General features: G+C 43.2%; 2 protein-coding genes across 6 annotated transcripts in view; one reads left to right on the forward strand and one right to left on the reverse strand.

Annotated features, from left to right (window-relative positions):
- The window catches only part of LOC143677453 (rho guanine nucleotide exchange factor 4-like), a 145,187-nt gene extending 141,407 nt beyond the window's left edge, over positions 1 to 3,780 (forward strand). The window contains 1 exon segment of the mRNA XM_077153418.1: positions 3 to 3,780. Within this exon segment, the coding sequence (XP_077009533.1) occupies positions 3 to 203 (201 nt within the window). The 3' untranslated portion in view covers positions 204 to 3,780.
- FAM168B (family with sequence similarity 168 member B) overlaps positions 1,787 to 22,466 on the reverse strand; it is a 34,438-nt gene continuing 13,758 nt past the window's right edge. For all 5 annotated transcript variants that reach the window (XM_077153422.1, XM_077153421.1, XM_077153424.1 and 2 more), the window contains 5 exons: positions 12,321 to 12,404; positions 9,760 to 9,902; positions 9,470 to 9,647; positions 6,945 to 7,070; positions 1,787 to 6,453 (listed from right to left, as the gene is read on the reverse strand). In XM_077153422.1, the coding sequence (XP_077009537.1) occupies positions 6,958 to 7,070; positions 9,470 to 9,647; positions 9,760 to 9,902; positions 12,321 to 12,404 (518 nt within the window). In that variant the 3' untranslated portion in view covers positions 1,787 to 6,453; positions 6,945 to 6,957. The remainder of the gene's footprint in view (positions 6,454 to 6,944; positions 7,071 to 9,469; positions 9,648 to 9,759; positions 9,903 to 12,320; positions 12,405 to 22,466) is intronic.

A 22,466-nucleotide genomic window follows, 5' to 3' on the forward strand; every position in this document is an offset into this window, starting at 1 on the left:
AAGCGGAAGCCATCCACCTTCTGGCACAGCATCAGCCGGCTGGCACCCTTCCGCAAGTGAGCTCAGATGCTCCACAACAGCACTTTGGATCTGGCTCAGCCCTGGGCTGGGACTCTTCAATGGCTCCTCCGGCTTTGCCTCCCACCCCTGCTTCTACCACCCCCTGCCTATTTATTTTACCAACTGGAAGTGAGCAGGGCTGAAGCAAGGGGATGCTTGGTGCCTCCAGGAATGAGTCAGGTTCTTTGTTCCTGACTTTAGCTTCTTCCCACATTCTGGTGAACTGAAGAGGCCATGCAGGGTCAGGCAGGGAAGCCCCAGCACAGCTCAGCTCTCAGCCCCTTCTGCCCACAGGCCTGGGAAGCACAGCTCATACACCAGTGCCCATTCTCACTGTATGGAGCCAACACACGTTGAGAAGGCTCTGGCCACTGTGAAGTCTTTGGGAATCTAAAAACCTTCTTTTTCTTGCTTCCACTGGGCAAGACACAGACTCCGGCCTTTAGCTGCCTGCAAAGCTAAGCTCATGAGCTCCTTGGCCCTCCATTCTTTGCAGACCCCAGCTCAAGCTCCAGTCAGGGGCATCAAGCACCTGCAACCTGCGGGGAGGGGAACCAGGACACCTTTGTGGAAAACCCTGGCCCAGAGCCATGAGCTTTCCATCCAAGGCCTTCTAGACCTGGCTGCTGGACACCTCTTCATTTGTGATGTGTTTATTTATAGTGGAAAAAGAACAAAGCCTCCAGTCAGCTGTGTGCTCCTGTCAGGGTCTACCCCAGCTACGGGCTGGCTCCAGACCCTAGTTCCTGCTTTTGTTTGGATTTTGTTTTGTCTTTCTAACGATGGAGGAAAATGAGTATGTTGTTGGTGACAGAAAGATTGCCTTACCCTAGTCAGCATGAGAAGCCATAAGGACTGGATTCTGCAGCCAGCACCCAGGACCAGCCAGCCCGAAGCCTGGCGTGTGAGGTGGCGGGATCCACAGCCACCAAGGAGGGGGCTTAGCCCCACCCCCTGGCCCTCGGGAATTCAGCAGCATGTACAGTCACTCTTGCACTAAACTTTCTCCAAGCCAGAAATGTTTACTTTCATAAAAAAACTTGGGAGTGACCTGGCCACCAGTTGTTGTTCTCTGCTCCTGTGTGTGCGTTTGCTCCTCCCCCACCCCACTGCCCCGGCCCACCCATTCCTCTGAAGAGGAATGCACCACCGGCCACCCCGATGTGTGGGTTTATGGTCAGGGGGCACTCGGGGCTCTGGGGTAGACAGACCAGATGCCTACGCAATGCTACTGCAATGCACATGGGGACAGGATGGCCTTCAGAGAAGCCCCATGTGCAACAGAGAAGGGAAATAGGACCCAAGTGGCCTGGCCAGGGGACAAGGTTAGCCTGGGACCCCAGAAGCCCAGGAATCAGGAGGCTGCTCCCCAGAGACTGAGTTTAGCTGAAGCTGGCAAAGGTGAATTTGGGGGTAGATGACGCTTTATCTTTCTGGGCCTCACCATCCTCGCCTGTGAAATGGGGAAGATGGGTCACCTCAGGAGAACTTGCAACACAGGACCTGGGTGAGGAGGGGTGCAGAGCCGCTTCCCTTCTTCACCCATCTGGTGAATCAGGCCTCCACACTCTGCTGCCTCCACCATGCCCTTCATCACTGCCTGGACCACTAAGGGCCAAAGGCCATTCATTGTCTTCTTTACAAGACTTCTGACAGTCTCCTAACTGGAGACCAGACACCACACACCCTGCCCCCAAAACCTAAATGCAACATCACAAACACCATATGCAACACAAGTCAATCTTTATTGAAAACTGCAGTATTAATACATAACAATTCTTGTTACAATAAACGTGCTTTAAAGAATTTTAAATCTGAGCTCATCTACTCATCAGATTGCATAAAAAAATTAAAACAGTATGAATTTACACATCATTGAACTGGCTCAAGATGGATTTTCCATCCCTTTGTATGACATGGTTGAGTTCAATGCAGAGGGGAGGATGCCTGTAACACTGGAAGACAATGCTGACTTAAGCTTAAAAAAAGTACCAAGAGAACAGTCTAAAAAACAGTATTTAAAAGTCATTAAAAAAAAAAGAAGGTACAATTTCCTATTCAGTCCCAGCCCATGAGGCTCCTAGTAGCGACCCCAGCACCCTGCCTCTCCAGCCGACCACCCCACAGCTGCGTGTGTCTGCATGAGGGCTGTGAGAGGAGTTGCAGCCTGCAGGATGCCCACCAGGCAGGAGGTCCTGCCTAGCTCTGGGAGGCCTTCAGGTACCTATCACAACCAGGACACACCAGCCTCCTGGGCTCCCCCCGGACTCCCTGGATCCCAGCAAGACTCTCTCACCGTTCTTCCATCTCCCTGCCCTTCAGGACAGTCAATCCTGACTAAATTCTAACGTTTCTCCCACAGGTTTTCTGTTCTTCAAATGAACTGAGGGGTAGAGAGAGGGAAACAGACTTTCCAAAATAGGTGTATCTAAGATCAACTTTGCAGTTTCCATCTGAAATGATCCCACCGTCCTCCTCTCATGTCATTATTCAAGCATCAGTGGCACCTTTAGAAAGCTTAGGTTGGGTTGAGTAATAAACAGCTCAGGGGAAAAAAAAACACACATGAAAACATTTGCAATGGGCTGGAGAGGAGAGCCATGTACTCTGTCTGCTCCCTAAGCCAACTGCATTCCTCTTCAGATCCCCCCTGCTCCTAGAAAGCACCAGAGAGAAGAACCAGAAGCTGCCTCACCTCATGCTTCTGAAGCTGGTGAAGCCACAGGCCCTCGAACCTGCCCTGCACCCACTGGAGGTGTCGGGTGCGTTGTCCGGTCCTTATAGGCAGTGCTCAGGGCTGGCAATGCTGGGTGTCCAGCTGTTAGCTGCCAGATGAGGAGAAATTGGCCCAACTGGTCAGAGTAATACTGTTTCCAAAGGTGTAAAAGGGACAGGTAGAATCTGGGTTTCTTTTGAGACCCTGGTATTTACACAGCTGGTGTGCCATGCCTTACACCCCCACGGGCATGCTCTCAGGAACCAAGTGGGAGCAACATTGCCAGAGGAGTACACTGCCAATGGTCTACACCAATGCATCTCCTCTCACTATTAACACATCCCAAGAGACACACTCCAACTACCTTCTCGACCCTCACTCCTCAGCCCATGGACACCATCCGATGGAGCAAGGCACCATGCCTGCAGCTCAGGAAGGGCAGGAGTTTCTTTGTGTGGTACCAGCTGCCAAGCCAGGGCCTCACACTGCCTGGAAACACTACATTGCATAGCACTCAAGAAACAGTTTCACAGAATCCCAGTCGGAGGGCCTAAAACCCTACCAACAAGAATGTTTTTAAGAGATTTATCACAAGAGAAATGGAAGGTTCTGTAAGTACCTCAGTGCAGACAGGTGTGACTGCCACCATGAATGGCCCTGGTCCTGATGCTGACCTCACTTGCCCGACACCAGACCCGCTAAACCCTCAGCAGCACAGTCCAGACTCAGACAAGATCTCCATTCGCAGAGAAGCACAGCATCGACCCATGTAACCTAAAAGACCTCAAAGATCTCAGGTCAGAAACAGAAGTTTAAAAAAAAAAAACATGTTCTCCACGTTTACTGGAATTCGGTCCTTTGCTTGCCTATTTCAACTTCTAAAAGAACCATAATGCAGCTGAAGAATCTCAAATCAGGAATGTCACCAGGAAAAAAAAAAAAGCAAACCTTTTCAGCTTGTTTCACTATTTTGCTTGGGATCCCAAATTATGCAATTTTATTTTGACCCAAGTTCTATACCTTAATATTACTGAAATTAAATGCTGTTAAAGTTATAAACAACCTATGACAGTTTTGTTCCTATTCACATGTCCAGGTTCTCACTTAGCTGACACAACCTACCTTTCAACATCCTAAGAGATTTATTGACAGCTGAGGTCCTAATAGCTTCAAAATTGAAGAGAGTTCCTCATGTATGTATTCCATAATGCTAAAATATTTGATAAACAATAACCCAACTCAACTACACAAAGAGGAAAAAAAGATTCCAAAGAAAATTATAAGGGGGAAAATTGTTATGAAGCTGCTGTAAGATGGGGGAGGGGTGACCCACTATCTTTCTCTTGAAAATACTATTTAGCACTTGTGAGCCTTAAAGAAACATCCTATCTAACGTCTTGTAACTTCTTCCTTAATTCTAAGGACTTACCACCCTACAGGTAGTATCTGTCTGTGATTCCATGTTTTGTTATTCGGGGCTTTTATTAAACATATCTTAAAATCATGAGTACTTTCTCCTAATTTATTATCATGTAACTGGGAAAACTGACTTCTTGATCAATTAACAATTCAGGCCCCGGAGCCCTTAGAGCTTGTCAATATTGCAAACCCACTCACTGCACAAATACATCATTGACACAGACTTGAGAAAATGGACAGATCCAAACCAGGTGTCCAGGGTACATGTCTGCTACATTCAGACACTCACACATGCACACGCGCGCACACACACACACACACAAAGGTGGGTTAAGTGCTCATGAAACAATTTAAAGTACTTATCAGTAAACACTCTGTTAACAGACATTAGGAAGAAGGAATCCTGTTTACAATGATCCATGCAAAAACATTACTAAAATTCTTATAAAGTAAAATGTGAAAAAAAAATTACGAAGAGTACTTACTACAAAAAAAAAAAAGGGTACCAAAGGCTCAGTGTTCAGGTGTCCCACCCACCACCAGGGGCTGAATGCTAGTGGGAGACTGCTCAACTGGCATCGCCCTAACCTAGGCCAGAGACATGAGCAGAGCAGAACCCTTCCCCCAAACCAAAGCCCACAGCCCTCCTCTCCAGCTGCAATCAAGGTGGAAACAAGGTGCAAACCCCACAGCCTGCGAGACCGCTAAAGGGGACAAAATTCTCAAGAGCACCCTCTGGTGACATCTGAGAACACAGAAACACACTCCCATCATTACAAATAGATTAAAAAAAGAAAAAAGCCCTCCTGATTTCTTATGTACAATATTTGGATGTTAAAATCAAAACTCTTTCCATTGTAACCTTGGTAGGTGAATGCACTCCAACACTGGCTGGCCCTTTCTGCCATCCAGGCTTGCTTTTTGCTAGACGCCTTTGATTACAAGAAAAGATGGCAGAGGAGGCTCACAGATGCCACCCCCACCTTCACCCTCCTTCAGTCCCATCTCCAGGGCATCCTCCAGCCAGTCTGAGGCAAGTCACTGTCAAATGGGACAGTGCCAGGAGGAACTACAGGTTTCTACATTTCAGACATGTTCAGGGCCATGCCATAGTGTATGCACAACCCACTCTACAAGAAACATAAGGAATTTTAAATACAGTTTTGTTCCCTTTTAATAAGTCTTAAATATACAACTTGCTTCCTAACACACAGCTGAAATACTTGCCATTCTTTGGAGTGGGGTGGGATGGGGTGGCGTGGGGAAGGACAGCAATACCTACATATGTTTTCAGCAGACTCAAACATTTCTCAGGGAAAAAGATACAAACGGAATGATTTTCTAAGCTAAACAGAGCAGAGGCCAGTACCTCCTCCAAGTGTGGCTTTCTCTTTCACATCATCTTCCATCACAGGAAAATAATGAAGTCTATATAGGACTTCTCCAATGAAGATACATAAAATAGCATCTTTAATTTGTAACAGATTAGTAATGAAAATTTAGAAAGTGGGGAAAACAGTTCAGCTAACACACAAACTGCCCCCTACCCTAAATGGCCACATAACTCCAGTATTTCCTTACAATCTGTAAGAACGTCCACAGTCCACTGACTTTAGGCCTAAATGGAAAGAAAGGGGCATGTGTGCTCACTGATCTGGCTGCGTCAGTCATAAGGCTGTGACCTATGCCCAGTGCAGTCATGGGAAGAAACAAATCACTGCAACAAAAAGTCCAAGTTCCTAACTGGCAACCCACAACAACCCCAAGAGGCTGAAGAATCATCTAGAACATTTCAGATACTCTATGAAGAAATTCACTTTACACTTATAACTTTAAGACTTTGCATACATTACAACAGTGCATTAGTGATACAAGTTGTAAAATACTTTTCCATTCCTTTGGGTTTTGCATATGATGGTTTTGCATCAGTCACTGCAGGTAGATTGAGCAAGCTTTGTTTTGTGTTTTTTTTTAAACATGCATTCAACTAGATATGATTCAGAATAGATTAATACTCCCTTTTTATCATTATAGTTAGCTAAAAAATTGCCAGGCAGTCCACACAAAACAGGATTTTCTGTAAGACCAACCCAGAGAGTTAGCTGAAGACTACTGGTGCTGGGCCTGCTGGGCCAGAACGTCATAGTATTTAGCTAAGTGTCGAGAGCATTGAGAAGAGAGTCCTGGTTGGAGGCGCGAAGCCTGCAGCACCAGCTGTGAAACCTCCGTGATGTGACTGCACAGCTCCATCCTCAGACCTGGGACGAGACACACACACAGTCAACATAAGCTCTGTGCACCGTCACTCCAAAAAGGAGGGGTTTACATTCAAGGAGGACCATGAGGGGCAGCTTTCTCCCACCCAGATGCTACAGGGAAAGGCCATTGTAATTGGCTCCCATGCTTCACAAAATTCTCCACGAGGCAGAGTGGGCCGGGGGCACTGCACCAACTGCAGCACACCCCAGGACCTCCAAGACACCCAAGGAGAGGCACAGGGACTTGAGGAGCAACGCCTGGGAGAAGCCAAGTGCACAGGTACACAGCAAGGGCTCTATGGGTTCCCTCTCTCTTCTTACTTTTAGAGTCCCAATAGGACCAAAAACTCAAAACCCCCTTGCCCTCAGATCAACAGTCAAGTAGGCATCTTCCTCTTTAGTACTTAACTACATAAATGGTTTGTTTGGTACTCCCTCAGAGAGGATGCACGTTGGTCAAAGGTCAACCCAGACCCTCACAAGTGACTTACCTTTGCAGAGTAATCACCACTGAGGGGGCACGTAGCTGTAAGTGGGTGTTCCTGGGGCCCGGTAGGTGGGTACGGTGACTGGGTGGGGAGCGACAGGAGTTGGGGAGTGAGCAGTCAGAAGAGTGCCTGGAAGAAAGAACAGCCTGTTACGATGGCCGGCAGCACTGCACTCACACTCGTCTGGCCTCCCCCTGCAGCAGGGCTGATTTCTCTACCACAATTCCATACCACCTCCAAGCAAGAACTCTTTTGGCCTGACCACCTTGTCAAAGAGGGAATGGTCTGAACACAGATTGCTGCTGAAACTCTGATTATATGATCAAATGTACCAAAAGCTATACACACAGAGCAAGCATGTACGGATCCTATGTCTGGAGAAGACTTCATACCAGCAGACTGGTGGTTTTGGGAGGTCAATGATAAAAAATAAGAAATGGGCATTCTATGCTACATGAGCTGCTGGGTACATTGAAAAGTGAATGTTTCCTCACTCTGCAGAAACATATATGGACAAGCATTGCAGCTCACCACCACCATCTCACCCTCCACATGTCTCAGACATGAAATCTCTGTCATGCCATAAACTCATTGGCTGATAAGTGTATATGGAAAAACCAGATAAAATAGAGATTCTGAAGAGAAATACATCACCCTGAAATGCCTTTCTCTGTAGCACAATTTCCTTGCACTGAAGTAAAGTCCAGAAAAACAAAGACGGAGCAATACTTAAAAACAAACTCAGGAAGCCACAGCCAGGCCCGTGCCAAAACCATGTTTCAAAATCAGTATGACAAAGCTGTCACTGTTTGGAGCCCTCAGGGCAGGATTCATCAAATTGAATATGCAATGGAAGATGTTGAACAAGGTTCAGCCACAGTTGTTCTGGGATCGAAAGCCCATAGTGTTGGCTGCACTGGAGGACATAGTCAGGAGCTTGCAGCCCATCCAAAAAAACCTCTCCATGTGGACACCTTTTAGGGTTCAATTGTGGGGCTTCCTGCTGATGCTAGATTATATGATTTCATATGCCAGAAATGTTTGGATTCCACATCTGTATTTGACAGACCTTTTCCTATGTCTTGTCAATCTATGTCTAATTGGACCCAAGTGCCAACAAAAGGAACGACTAGGGACCACGTGAGTGGGGCTGCTCACTGCTGGTTAGACAACAAGGGCCCTCCGTTTTTCAAAGCCTGTCCACCTGTTAAGTATTCTGATGGAGTTATGTCCACTGGAACTTGTTCTCAATCAGCTCATTCTTACACAGAGACATGACTGAATTCGAACAAACAGGTTCTATGGGCCCTGAGAGAGGCGATTCCTGCAGTGCATGGTCTAACTACAAAGAGCGTTTCCACTGGAATTAGTGGCAGAGACTCGGAGTTTATAGCTATGATGATGCTACCAGGTCTCCATTTCTAGAAGGCCTTGAAGAAAGACACAGAAAAGGCACAGCTTGCTCAGCCTTCCAGCAACCTGCAGAAAAGGCTCGTTAACCAATGAAACAGCAAGTGATAAACCAAGCATATTACCAAACATGCATCTGAATGACAACTGCCTATACTTTGAAAGAAAAGAAGCAGAGTGGTAGAATGGTATATATTTTTAAAAAATCAGGCCAGATGTGAGTTTTTCCTAAGTAACCTACCAAAACCATGTAACAGAGTGTTTTCTTCTTTGAAAGGGTCTATATAATCATTTTCTAGAAAGTATAGGGTATCTGTACTACTGGTTTTATATGAAAAATATAGTGCCTTCATGGTTTTAAAGACAATTCATGAAGTAAAATTGTTTCTCTGGCTTAAAAAAAAAATCCCAGTCACAGGCAACCAAATACACTCTGTGTGGACATGAGTTCCCTGCCACTTGCCAAAGGAGACCACATCTACTAAAAGGTCAGGGAGGTAACCTAGCTTCTAGAATTCAGATCAAGCCTAGGGCACTCCATGGCTCCTTAGAGACCATAACCATCCCAAGCAAGGTCCTCCTCTAACCACCTGACAAGGCCTTAGCAAGTGAAGTCAATGAATGCCAAAGCTTTCTACAAGCAGCAGTTATTTCTATGAACACAAGACCAGTTCTCTGAAATTCATAAATATCTCCCTATCAATACAACTTGACCTGCAAAGACAGCCCTACACCAAATACAAGTATCAAGTATCAAACCCACCTGGAACACAGTGTTCCCCCATCCCATCCTGCTCAAGCTTTCTGTGTTATCTGAAGTTACCTAGTCACTGCTCTTCCTTACTGCTGAACAGATCAGTTCACCAAGGGGTACAGTCAAATTCAGAAAGCACTATTCAGTTATGCTCCAACTGGGAGGTCCCTTGTTTTATGGTTTGCTACCCTTCATCTCCCAGGCTCCAGGTCCCTCTCAACTCAGAGGAGAGAAGAAGGAAGGGTAAGGGAAAGAAGGGAGGTAAAGGAAAAAATAATCTGCAATTCCTTCCCCATAGCTATAGCCAGGTAAAACCAGAAGCAGGGTCAGTGTTTCTGGGCTCCACCATGGAACAAGGACTCACCTGCTGACATGGCCATGGTGGTCCCAGCCACCATGCCCATGGTCACTCCGTTGCCCCTGGGCGGGGGTATAGGTGCAGGGTACACTGTGGCCGGCATGCCGTTGGGCTGCACCACTGTGGTGTGGTGGATGACGTGTGGGGGTGCTGCATACAGGGGCTGTGTGTAGTACGTGCCTTGCTGCAGAAGAAGAGAGACACTGCCAAGGGGACGCCAGCTCCCTGTGAGTCAACCCCCTATGCACAGAGTGCTCAAGAGCACAGAGAGACCCACAGCCCGCTCCCCAGCATACCTGTGCATATGGGCTCTGCTGGGGGTAGGCACTTCGCACAGGGTACACGGCAGTCTGGTAAGGGTTGGGGGAGGAGGAGTACGGTGGCACCGCCCCACTGGTCGGGGAACAGGACACTTTGTAAGGTGTGCCAGGAGTGTAGCCTGCAACAAAGAAGCCCAATGGCCTTAGGTCAAGCACACACTCACTCCCAGGAATGCTGGGCCCAGGATAATCACTGAGTATACAGGGAGGAGGGGATGGCACTCTAGCCCCTGAACAGAGTCAAAGTCTGGCACTGCTGCGGTCACATCCTTCCTCCACTAGGATTCCATCGTCAATTCTCCTGCATGTGTGTCTTGTGGTGGGCGCTAGGGAGCGGGAAAGGAAACCAAAGGAAAACATTCTAGAGTGCTCACACAACAGGCGCCAAATACTTGCCCCATACTATTGGAATATATAAATGACTACAGCCTTTCTGGGTCACAATTTGACATCAAAAGTATGTTCATCTTTTAACTCCACATTCCATGTCTAGAAATTTACCCATGCTTCAGTATGCATGGTTACATACAAAGTTTCAAGTGGAACCATGTTCATCACAGTTCTGTTTAAAATAGCAAAAACAGAAAAAGGATCCCATAAGGCACCATGGGATCAGCTAAACACCGTACAGTAAAAACACTTCTGGGTCAAGAAAGCAGGCTGAACACACACATTTGCTTTTGTACTCACCCAAAATGATGTGAAAATAACAATAAAAAAGACTATAAAATAAGATATAAAGCCACACAAACAAAAAATGGGACTGAAGTCAGCATTTCGGAATCTAAAAATCTGGGAACCTAAAGTGAAGTGGAAAATACTTTCACAGACTCATGAGAGCAGCCGTAGGGGGGTAAAACAGCCTATACCATGAAACCCCCTCCTCAAAGACCTGGACACTGTCAGTACTATTTCTAGAAGCTGTTTAGGGGCCCGACCTCGAAAAGCAATGAGTGAAGTGTCTGGCTTCCCTTCCAGACCCCACACAACCAGGGTGCCCTTCCCTAACCTGTGGTAAGGAAAACAGAAGGTCTCTGCACTGCATTGCTATGTTCATAGCCACTTTGTTCATGGGACCAATAAACTGGAAATGACCCAAATGTCATCATTTGACAACTGAATGGACAAACTGGCCATAATAACGTAATGCCAGTCAGCAAAAAAATAATGACTTGTTGAGACATGCAACAACATGGATAAACTGCAAAAGCACTGTATTAAGCAGAAGAAGCCATAACACTGTTCATGGAAAGTTCTGTCAAAACAGTAGCTGAATACAAGCTAAAGGGACAGAGACTTCAGCAACTACAGGAGATAAGCAACACAGGCTTTGCATACAGTTTGGAAAAGACTGCTTCAGCCCTCAAGGATCAAAGAAACAGCAATCCCCGGGAAAGGGGAGAATGCAATTTCCAATAACAGCTGTTGCAGTCTAGGAGGAAGAGGAAAAGTGTCAATAAAAGGCAAGAACACAAAACATAAAATTATTTAGTAGAACAAACAGGCCAGTGTGGTAAAGAAACAGGGACTTCAAGCTGAGCCCACAGGAAGCAGCTAAGAAAAACTCTATCTGGGGTCATTACTCTGGTTTAAGTGGGCAGGAGCACAAACTGAAGGAGAAAGCCTGGGAGCAGGAAGTCTGGCAAAGAAGGGCTGAACAAAGGTGGGGGGAGTGGAGATGGACATAAGGAAACTGGAAGGCAAAACATTATGATTAACAACACAGAAGAATTCGGGAAAAGCACATTGTTGCTGTCTCCTCTCCAGTCACAGTAACTGAGAGGCCAGGTGTTGAGGGTTGTGGAATTGTGCAGTCCCGAATGAAATGCTTCCTGGGGACACCAACCTGAGTGCTGAGGTCCGAGTATGAGCCACCGCTGTAGGAGAATCTAACATTCAGTCTAGATGAAGAAAACCCGAAACAAACCCACACAAAGGTGCAGGCCCCCAGGAGGAAAATGACACAAAAACAAGGCATCTTTAAAGACCCAGAGACTCAAACCAATTCTATTTTCAATTTCAGCACTGATCACTAAAATTTAAAAATATTCTCATATACCTTACATGGAAAACAAGACATTCTCTTAAAAATATATACTCTGTACAAAAAAAGTGAATCCACCGACCACTTATGACTAAAGTACTGAAGTACTAGAGATTAAAAAATGTTAAAAAATGGAAATTCTGCCTATTAAGATGGCAACGTTGCTCTTTGGTTTCCGGTAATAGATGGTATTTCATAAACAGGTGTTTCGTCACAAGTGGCACAGTTGTTACACAACCTATAATAATGTGGTGATTAGAATGAAGATTTGTTGTTGACTGACATCAGAAATGTCAATATTGCGAGCTTTTCACGCAATAAAAATAAAGCTTTTATTGCACTTATCAGCAAGCTTAATTCCATGAACCCAGAAATCAAATTGCCCCTAAATCCTAATATGGTGGCCAGTCTTCTGCAAACCCACCCCACTCACATTCTGCCACAGCTGCATACACAGGTATCTTTGTTGCCCTGTGCACATGGGCCCGCTTACCTGTCTGGAAGGTAGGGTTTGCTCCCGGGTACATGTTAGGAGAATAGGCAGGAGCTGCTGCTGCATAGCCCATGGGGAAACCAGCTGAAGAAAAAGAAACTTAGGTCAGAAAAGGAAGCAGTACCATGGTTTCACCATCAGGGTTCCATGAATCTGGTTTGTACTCTTTTCATCACAACTCCAGCCTGACCTGAGAAGTTCCAGCAGCACATGTGCCAGAACAGTCCTTTTCTGCTTCTCTTTCTTCAGCATTTCAGTGGGTCACAATCAGTCATGTCTTTTAAACCTATGTTTAAATGCCTATAGCTTTACAAATTTCTATTATGGAAACATTCAAGAGAAACTGAATTAGAAATCCACTGTCAGAGTAACAAATTCATAATCCCAGTGAAGAAAAGAGGAAAAACCCAAGCCCAAGACAGAGAGTCCCCAACAATGCTCACAGTTTTATTCCAGCTACTCATCACAGACCTTATCACTTAGCAAGGTACTAGGAGTGCTAAGGTTTGTGCAGGACCACTTGTCCCAGTAAGTCTCACACAGCAGCAGATGTGAAGAATCACAATTTAAGTCTAGCCTGGACTCAAGGGGCTGCCTCTGCTGCTACCAGTGAACAGCAAAATATGTCTTTAGGTAATTAATTCACAGGAATCCATTTAAGTATCCTACATGATTGTCTGCTTTTACTTAGAAGCTTTGTTTTGTTTTGTTTTTATTTTACTTCTTTATTGTATAGTATAACAAATATACAAAGCAAAAAATATAAAAAAGCAATAATTTTCAAAGTACTCTTTAACAAGTAGCTATGGATGGATCCCAGAGTTTGTCATGGGCTACCATAAGATCCTCTCAAGATTTTTCCTTCTAGCTGCTCCAGAATATAAGAGGCTAGAAGGCTTAAATATTTTTTATCATCACAATTGGCTTTTTTCCTTTTTTGTGAAAAATAACATATATGCAAAAAAGCAATAAATTTCAAAGCACAGAACCACAATTAGCTGTAGAACATATTTCAGAGTTTGTAACATGGGTTACAATTCCACAATTTTAGGTTTTTACTTAGCTGCTCTAAGATACTGGAGACTAAAAGAGATGTCAGTTTAACGATTCAGCACTCACATTCATTTGTTAAATCCTATCTTCACTGTATAACTCCACCATCACCTTTGATCTTTCCATCCCTCTCTTTAGGGGTGTCTGGGCTATGGCCATTCTAAATTTTTCATCTTGGAAGGGTCTGTCACTAATATGGGGTAGGGAAATGGAATTAGCTGATTTCTGGAGAGGCTGGGCCCTCTAGGTTTCAGGATTTATCTGTACCAGGGACCCATCTGGAGGTTGTAGGTTTCTGGAAAGTTACTCCAGTGCATGGAACTCTTATGGAATCTTATACATTGCCCTAGGTGTTCTTTAGGATTGGCTGGAGAGATCCCTGGTTGGGGGGTGGCAGGTTATGACAGGTAGCAAAGTCTAACTGAAGCTTGCGTATGAGCAACCTCCAGAGTAGCCTCTCAACTGTATTTGAACTCTCTCTGCCACTGATACTTGTTAGTTACACTTCTTTCCCCCCTTTTGGTCAGGATGGAATTGTTGATCCCACGGTGCCAGGGCCAGATTCATCCCTGGGAGTCAGGTTCCACGTCACCAGGGAGACTTTCATTCCTGGATGTCATGTCCCACATAGTGGGGAGGGCAACAATTTCACTTGCAGAGTTGGGCTTAAAGAGAGTGAGGCCACATAAACCAAATGAAAGAGGTCCTCCAGAAGTAACTCTTAGGCATGCCTACAGGTAATATAAGCTTCTCTGCTACCTACATAAGCTTCACAAGTATAAGCCTCGGGATCTAGGGCATCCTTATTGATTTGGGTGTACCTAAAGTTTGACACAGTATCAGGGGATTCCCTGATGGTTAAGGTTTAATAGTTCCGTATTCTTTCTCCCATCCATCAAGGGACTTTGCCAATACTTTTTAATTATCTGTTTAATATTTTCTAGGATGTATCCAGGCATTACAATAATCTATACAGGATTATAGGTGCCCTGTGTTTCAAGTTCAAAATAAGCTATACAGATAGGTTGAGTGAGATTATGCGTGACAGAAAATTTCAGTTCCAGACCAAATAAACCTTCCTTCCTTTGGTCTCAAAGAGTATGCGTGGTTCTAAAATAGAGCACTGTCTTCCTTACCCCAGTGTTCTCAATTACTTTACCCCCAACCTGATTGGCTTCCTTATCTCTAAATATCAGTTCTTATCTCTGAATATTGTTTATACATATATAAAACAGCCTCTCAAAAATCCAGAAATAATCATCATCACTCTGGACTTAATATGTCTGCTATAAAAGCTTACAATCTAGGCCCCTGTTTTCTTATAAGCATTTTCCAAAGGAGACCATACCACTGTTCTTTTGTTTCTGGCTTATTTTGTCTCATCAAATGTCCCACATGTTCATTCACATCCTTGCATGCCTCATGACTTTGTTCCTTTTTGCAGCAGCACAACTTTCACTCATAAGTATACAGTATCATTCACCAATCTAGTTCTCAGTCAGTGCATCCTTCAGCCACCTGCATTCATTGGGCATCATGTAGAGGGCCCAAAGTCCACAGTCCATCAACACTCTGAATTTTAGATCATTTCATTGTTCCCAAGAGAAAGAAAACCAATAAACACACCCTCGCCAAATAGGAAATCTAAACCTCCTCTCAACTCTTGTCCCTCCCGCCATTATTTACCTTTGCTGTTGCTGTGGAAGTGCTAATGATTTCCTTCTGAACATAGCCCATAGCATGCAACAGGAGTTTTCCCCCGTACCCTGGAGAAACACTCTTTGTACACAAATCATATCTTTGAAGTAAGTATTGCAAGAACTAATTCATATTTCTAGTGTTAATCAGTGGGACACATAGGTCTATTCAGCCCCTTTCACTCTTGTTCATCTTCAATATGGTAATATTACTTATAGTCCCACCAGAGAACTACCGCCAGTGCTATCTATTCCCTTACATGGAGTTCACCCATTAGCTAACAGTTCACCCATCTCTACCTTCTACGTATCTCTAAGTTCCCTATATTCTGTATTTTAAGCCTCTGATTATACTTTTTGCTGGTGATAAAAGTGGAATCATAAAGGGATACAGACTGTGCAACAGGACTAGATACAAAAACTCAAAAATGGACAGCACAATAATACCTAATTGTAAAGTAATCATGTTAAAACACTGAATGAAGCGGCATCTGAGCTATAGGTTTTTTTTTTGTTTGTCTGTTTGTTTGTTTGTGTCTTTTTTTTTCTTTTTTTTCTTTTTCCTTTTCTTTTCTTTTTACTATTATTATTATTTTTATTTTTTCTCTATATTAACATTCTATATCTTTTTCTGTTGTTTTGCTAGTTCTTTTCCTGAATTGATGCAAATGTACTAAGAAATGATCATGCATCTATGTGATGATGTTAAGAATTACTGATTGCATATGTAGAATGGAATGATTTCTAAATGTTGTATTAATTTCTTTTTTTTCTTTAATTAATAAAAAAAAAGTGGAATCATAAAGTATCTATCCTTTTCTGTGTGACTTATTTCACTCAGCATTATGTCCTCAGGGCTCAACCATCCTGTCATGTGCTTTAGGACGTCATTTCGTCGTACTGCTGCATGATATTCCACCATATGTATATACCACATTTTGTTGATCCACTCATCTGTTGATGGGCATTTGGTTTGTTTCCATCTTTTGGCTATTGTGAGTAATTCTGCTATAAACATCGGTGTACAAATATCTGTTTGTGTCACGCCTTTCAGCTCTTCTGGGTATATACCAAGTAGTACTATTGCTGAGTCATAGGGCAACCTGATATTTAGTTTTCCAAGGAACCAACAAACAGTCTTCCATGAGGTTGCACCATTATATAATCCCACCAGCAGTGCATAAATGTCCCAATTTATCCACATCATCTCCAGCATTTATAGTTTCAGTTTGTTTAATAGCAGCTATTCTTATAGGTGTAAGGTGGTATCTCACTGTCATCTTGATCTGCATTTCCCTTATAGCCAATGAAAATGAGCAAGCTTCTCTTCACGTGCTTCTGAGCCATCTGTATTTGTTCTTCAGAAAAATGCCTATTCATATCTGCGCTGGTGTGAAAGGACGTATGTCCCCTAGAAAAGCCATGTTTTAATCAAAATTCCATTTCATAAAGGCAGAATAATCCCTATTCAATACTGTATGTTTGAAACTATAATTAGATCATCTCCCTAGAGATGTGATTTAATCAAATGTGGTTGTTAAGCTGGATTAGGTGACCACATGTCTCCACCCATTTGGGTGGGTCTTGGTAAATTTCTGAAGTCCTATGAGGAGACATTTTGGAGAATGGGAGATTAGGAGAGAGCAGATCGACATAGCCATGAGAAGCAGAGAGCCCACAAGTCAGCAAGCTTTGGAGATGAAGAAAGAAAATGCCTCCTGGGGAACTTCATCAAACAGGAAGCCAGGAGAAGCTAGCACATGATGCCGTATTTGCCATGTGCCCTTCCAGATGAGAGAGAAACCCTGATTGTGTTCACCATGTGCTTTTCCAGATGAGAGAGAAACTTTGACTGTGTTCACCATGTGCCCTTCCACTTGAGAGAGAAACCCTAAACTTTATCAGCCTTCTTGAATCAAGGTATCTTTCCCTGGATGCTTTAGATTGGACATTTCTATAGACTTGTTTTAACTGGAACGTTTTCTTGGCCTTAGAACTGTAAACTAGCAACTCATTAAATTCCCCTTTTTAAAAGCCATTCTGTTTCTGGTATATTGCATTCTGGCAGCTAGCAAACTAGAACAGCAACCTTGTCTTACTAATCCTTACTAAGACTAGTAATTTATAACGCAAACCCTCTAGTAATTTATAATGCAAACCCGGCAGAGACACTAAACAAGGCAGTGTTTCAGTCACATCCTGGCTGCCAGGTGTCCACCAGCAAAGGAGGCCTCAGCTCTGCGCTTCCACTTTCCTCATGGCCTGGGGTGGGAGGCTGTCATCTGCCTGAACCTCTCCAGCTAACTGGCTGGAGGCACCCACCCCTGAGGACAGTAGGGGTAAGAAAGCCTTTCCTTATATTCAAGCACCAGGTCCACCAGTTTTAATCACTGTCACTTACTGTGAGAAAGTAAAACTTCTCTGTTAATCTCCCCCCTTACTTATAAATAAAGATGTTGAAAGAGAACAGCAATCTTCAAAAGAAACTGCTGAGGATATCTAGAGAAGCGTCTCTGAGGGCACATGGCCTGAATATTTAAAGGGAAACATGATCTCTAGGGTTCATGGAAATAGCAGTCACCAAAGACAGGCAGAAGGAAAGTGTAAGGTGAAAACTCAAGGAGAGTTCAGAGCGGAATCCCAAAGGAAAGTCTTTGTGGGTATGGATTTCATTTCCAAAGTCTCTAAACAAAGAACCTCACATGAACCCTGCAGTTGCCGCTCCAAGCTGTACTGCCATGCAGGGTGATGGGGCTCCTCCTCTTGGCACCCCCAAAGAGTCTTCCACCCACTCTCTCCAAGGACACCTACTCAAAAGTGCACAGTTCCTATCCCTTACATAAACCAGTTGCTTTTCTGTCTCAAAACTGATCCTCCTCTCCTTCAGCAGAAACTATTCTGGGTTTCCCTCCCAGATTATCACTTTTCCACCTGCCCTCTCTAATAAACCAGACAACAGCCTATGGTGGTTAAATGTTTGTCGTGTTCAATCACCTTGGACATCAAGGACAGTTTCAACCTGAAACAGACCTAGATGGTCATTATAGAGGCTAAGATGGTGGTTTTCAAAGTATTTTCCATAAACCCTCAGCAATTCCTCAGAGCCCTGAGACAGTGGACAAAGGTAGGTCAGTCAGTGCTGGAACTGCCCTCAATCCACCTTAGGAGCTGCTATAATCTACCTTAGATATTAAGGAGCCACTGAGAATTTTTTTTTAAAAAGGTTTCACTGTTTAAAAAAAAAGTTTCCATGGCCCTTCCTGGCCTAATCTTCTAATAGTGACTTAACATACTCTAAAATGAAACAGAAAACCTACCTAACAAATATTTAAAACAGCATAACTACCAGCAACAAGTCATTGCCTGCACATGTGATCACCTCATCCCTCTGGGTGGCTTCTGCTCCCTTTCCTGCCCTCACCCCTCCACAGTGTCAGCCAACAAAACTCTTCACCACCCTGAAGAGTAACCCAAACCAAACTCTGAAATCTGTTCTATAACTACTTGTTACAATGTGCTTTTAAATTTATTGCTTTTTTGTATACATATTTCATAATAAAAACTGTTTTAAAACAACGCAGGCAATGAAAATTGAATGTGATGATTATACAACTAAGTGATGATACTGTGAGACACAGTACTGATTGTATACTTTGGTATATGGTATGTGATGATGAATATATGGTATATGAATATATCTCAATAAAATCCACAGATTAAAAAAAAAAATGAGTACAGGCTCACCTACCCTCCAACTCAGCAATGCCTCCTCCAGGAATCTACTTGGAAGATAATTACCATAAATGCAAGCAACCTAAGTATGAGGCTATTCACTACAGCATTATTTGAATAGCAAAATACTACAAATGACCCAAATATCCATCAAAAGGAGACTGACTGAATAAAGTATGGAAACCTCCCAAGACAGAGCTTTGTAAAACAGTATTATGTAAAACAGAACAAGGCAAACTTCTGTGTACGGAGTGATTCCTAGACTACGTCATATTGACAAAGCAAATGCCCAACACTGCCTGCATCTCCTTTCCAGAAGGAGCCTGCTGCTCGGCCATGGGGAGCACGTGGGCTCCACCTACTGCGGGTCCCCTCTAACTGGTTACCCCGTCTCCAAACTCCCAATGGGCCAGATGAGACCATCGGCTGTACATCACAATCTGAGGCTCTCCCTTCCCAACTCTGCTTCCCTCCAACTTTTACCTTTCACAAACGCTATTCTCCCCAAAACGCTGGCATTCCTCACTGCACCTCAGAAGTTGCTATCTTCTCTGTAAAAAAGGAAAAAACAGAATGCACATGTGCTTTTGGCCTGGGCACAGGCAGGAACACATGAGAGAAAAGAAAAGTAAGCATGGGTTTTGGTGACCTTGCAGGGCAGGGGTGATGAGACAGGACACTGGACAAGCCTCACAAACAGATGACGTCCCCTTTAAGAATCTGCCAAATTCCAAAGCTATCCTTGAGGAAGACTAAACTGAAAACCAGAGAGCTGCAAACTGAAATTTTCTACTCTGCGCTAGTGCTGAAGAGCCAAAGATGAGAGCTGAGGACCCCAGGATGGTCCTGGGAAAAAGGGAGCCTGAGGCTTTTGCCAGAACTAAAACACAGCAGCTCAGCTCCTCAGTGGAGGAAATCAACCACTACTGTATCTGCCTAGAAAAGGAAGATATCAACTGGGCCACCCATAATTTTTAATATACTACATATGAAATGCAATAAAAAACACTACAAATGCCAAGAGACAGGACACATGAATGAAAAATAAAACAAAAAGGCAAACTGACCATAGAAACAGATTCATACATGGTTTAAAAACCAACAGGTTCAGTGATAGAATTCTCACCTGCCACGTGAGAGACCCAGGTTTCAATCCCGGCCCATGCATTCCCCCCAACAAAAAAAATTCACAGCATATCAAAACACACACACACACACACACACACACATACACACACACACACACGCAAAACATGTCTTTAAAAATAACTATGAACTTAGTATGCTGGAAAAAACAGAAGATGAAGATAAATGATAAGAGTTGAAGAATTCAATAGATGAATGTTATAGTAACTTCAAGCAGAAGACAATATTATAGTGAAACAGGAGCAGCTCACGAAAGCAGAAAGGAAGGACTCTCCTCTGGAATACCCAGAGAGAGCGCAAACCTGCAGATACCTTGATTTCAGACTTCTGGCTTCCAGAACCGTGAGAATAAACTTACGTTGCAAGACACCAAACACGTGGTAATTTGTTACAGAAGCCACAGGAAACTAATATATTCAGGAAAAATAGGCTCTAAAATTAAAGCAAAATACAAAAGGTTTATTTTGTCTGGAATCTAAATTTCCTCTAGCACAGAATCTAACTCAACCTATCTGGATAGCTCACTGAACAAATGAAATGCAGGGAACCCAGAATAAGAATGAGGGCCTTTAATCCAGTATAACTTAATGTAATGCCCGGATACATCCTAAAATACATTAAGAAGATAATCAAAAAGTATAGGCAAAGTCCTTTGAGGGATGGGAGAAAGAATATGGAACTATTAAACTTTACCATCAGGGAATCCCCTGATACTGTGTCAAACATTAGGGACATACAAATCAACAGACCAAGCTCTTGGTCTTAAGGCTTATTCTTGTGAAGCTTATGTAGGTAGCAGAGAAGCTTAGCTTACTTATAGGTATGCATAAGAGTTACTTCTGGAGGATCTCTTTTGTTGCTCAGATGTGGCCTCATTCTCTCTAAGCCCAAGTCTGCAAGTGAAATCACTGCCCTCCCCACTACATGGGACATGATATGCAGGGGTGAAAGTCTCCCTGGCGGCATGGGAGATGATTCCCAAGGATGAGTCTGGCCCTGTCACCATGGGATCAACAATTCCATCCTGACCAAAAGGGGGAAAAGAAGTGTAACTAGTAAGGTACCAGTGGCTGGGAGAGTTCAAATAGAGTCGAGAGACTACTGTGGAAGTCACTCTTAACACAAATTTTCAGTTAGACATTGCTACCTATCATAACTTTGCCAAATCTCAATCAAAACCATTCCAGCCAATCCTAAAGACCTCCTAACGCAATACAGAAGATTCTACAAAGGTTCCATGCATGAGAGTAACTTTCCAGAAACCTACAACCTCCAGATGGGTCCCTGGTCCAGATAAGTCCTGTAGCCTAGAGGGCCCAGCCTCTCCAGAACATCAGCTAGTTGGTTCCATCTTCCTACTCCATATTAGTGACAGCCCCTTCCAACAAGAAAAATTTAGAATGGCCATACCCAAATACCCCTAAAGAATGGGACAAAAAGATCAAAGGTGATGATGGAGTTATACAGAGAAGGGAGGGTTTAACAAAAGAGTATGATTGCTGAATCATTCTATTGATATTTCCTTTAGTCTCTAGTATTTTAGAGCAGCTAGGAGTAAAAACCTAAAATTGTGGAATTATAACCCATCCAAACTCTGAAATCTGTTCTATAACTAATTATTGTGCTGTGCTTTGAAATTTATTGCTTTTTAGTATATATGTTATTTTTAACAAAAAAAGAAACAAGTGATGATAAAAAATATATATATTCCTTCTAGCCACCAATGTTCTGGAGCAGCTAGAAGGAAAAATCTGAGATGATGGTATGGTAGCCCATGACAAACTCTGGGATCTGTCCTGTAACTACTTGTTGAAGAGTGCTTTGAAAACTACTGCTTTTTTTTTTTCTTTCTTCGCTTTGTATGTATGCTACTTTATACAACAAAAAAAGTTTAAAAAAAAAAAAGCAAAATGGAGACATTTTCACAAACAAAAACAAAATTCACTGCTAGCAGATCTGCAATAAAATATTAAAGGGAGTTCTTCAGGTAAAGGGGAAATTATCACATAAATTCAGAGAGCAATGAAAAACACCGATAACTGTAAACCTGAGTATTCTGAAAGCTTGCTGATAGCAGGGAATGAGGATAGTCACATCCTAAAGCACAACAACACACAGAAGGGATAAAAACATTGTTGTCGCTACAGTAACCACTAAAAGAAAAGCAAAAGAATATTCTGAAAGAAGAAAAAAATGGAGTAATAAAAAAACTGATTAATCCAGAAGAAAGTAATAAAGTGAAGATAATGAGCAAAAAGGTGGGTTTTTTTGGGGGGAGGAGTGTTTTCTTTCTTGCCAAAAGTTTTTAGTGGGAAGCGTTTCTTCTTTTCTAGTAAACGTAAATAAAAACAAAATTATATACCAGTCACTCAATTTGCTGGCAAGAGTATGAAAAAAGCACTTTCCTCCCTTATAATGTCTTGTCAGTTTTGCATATTGAAGCTAAGCTAGCCTCAAAATTTAATTCCTTATAATTCCTTATATTTTAAGGAATATATAATTCCTTATATTATATCCA

This window comes from Tamandua tetradactyla, chromosome 3 (genome assembly GCF_023851605.1).
Source record: "Tamandua tetradactyla isolate mTamTet1 chromosome 3, mTamTet1.pri, whole genome shotgun sequence".
Classification (NCBI taxonomy): domain Eukaryota; kingdom Metazoa; phylum Chordata; class Mammalia; order Pilosa; family Myrmecophagidae; genus Tamandua; species Tamandua tetradactyla.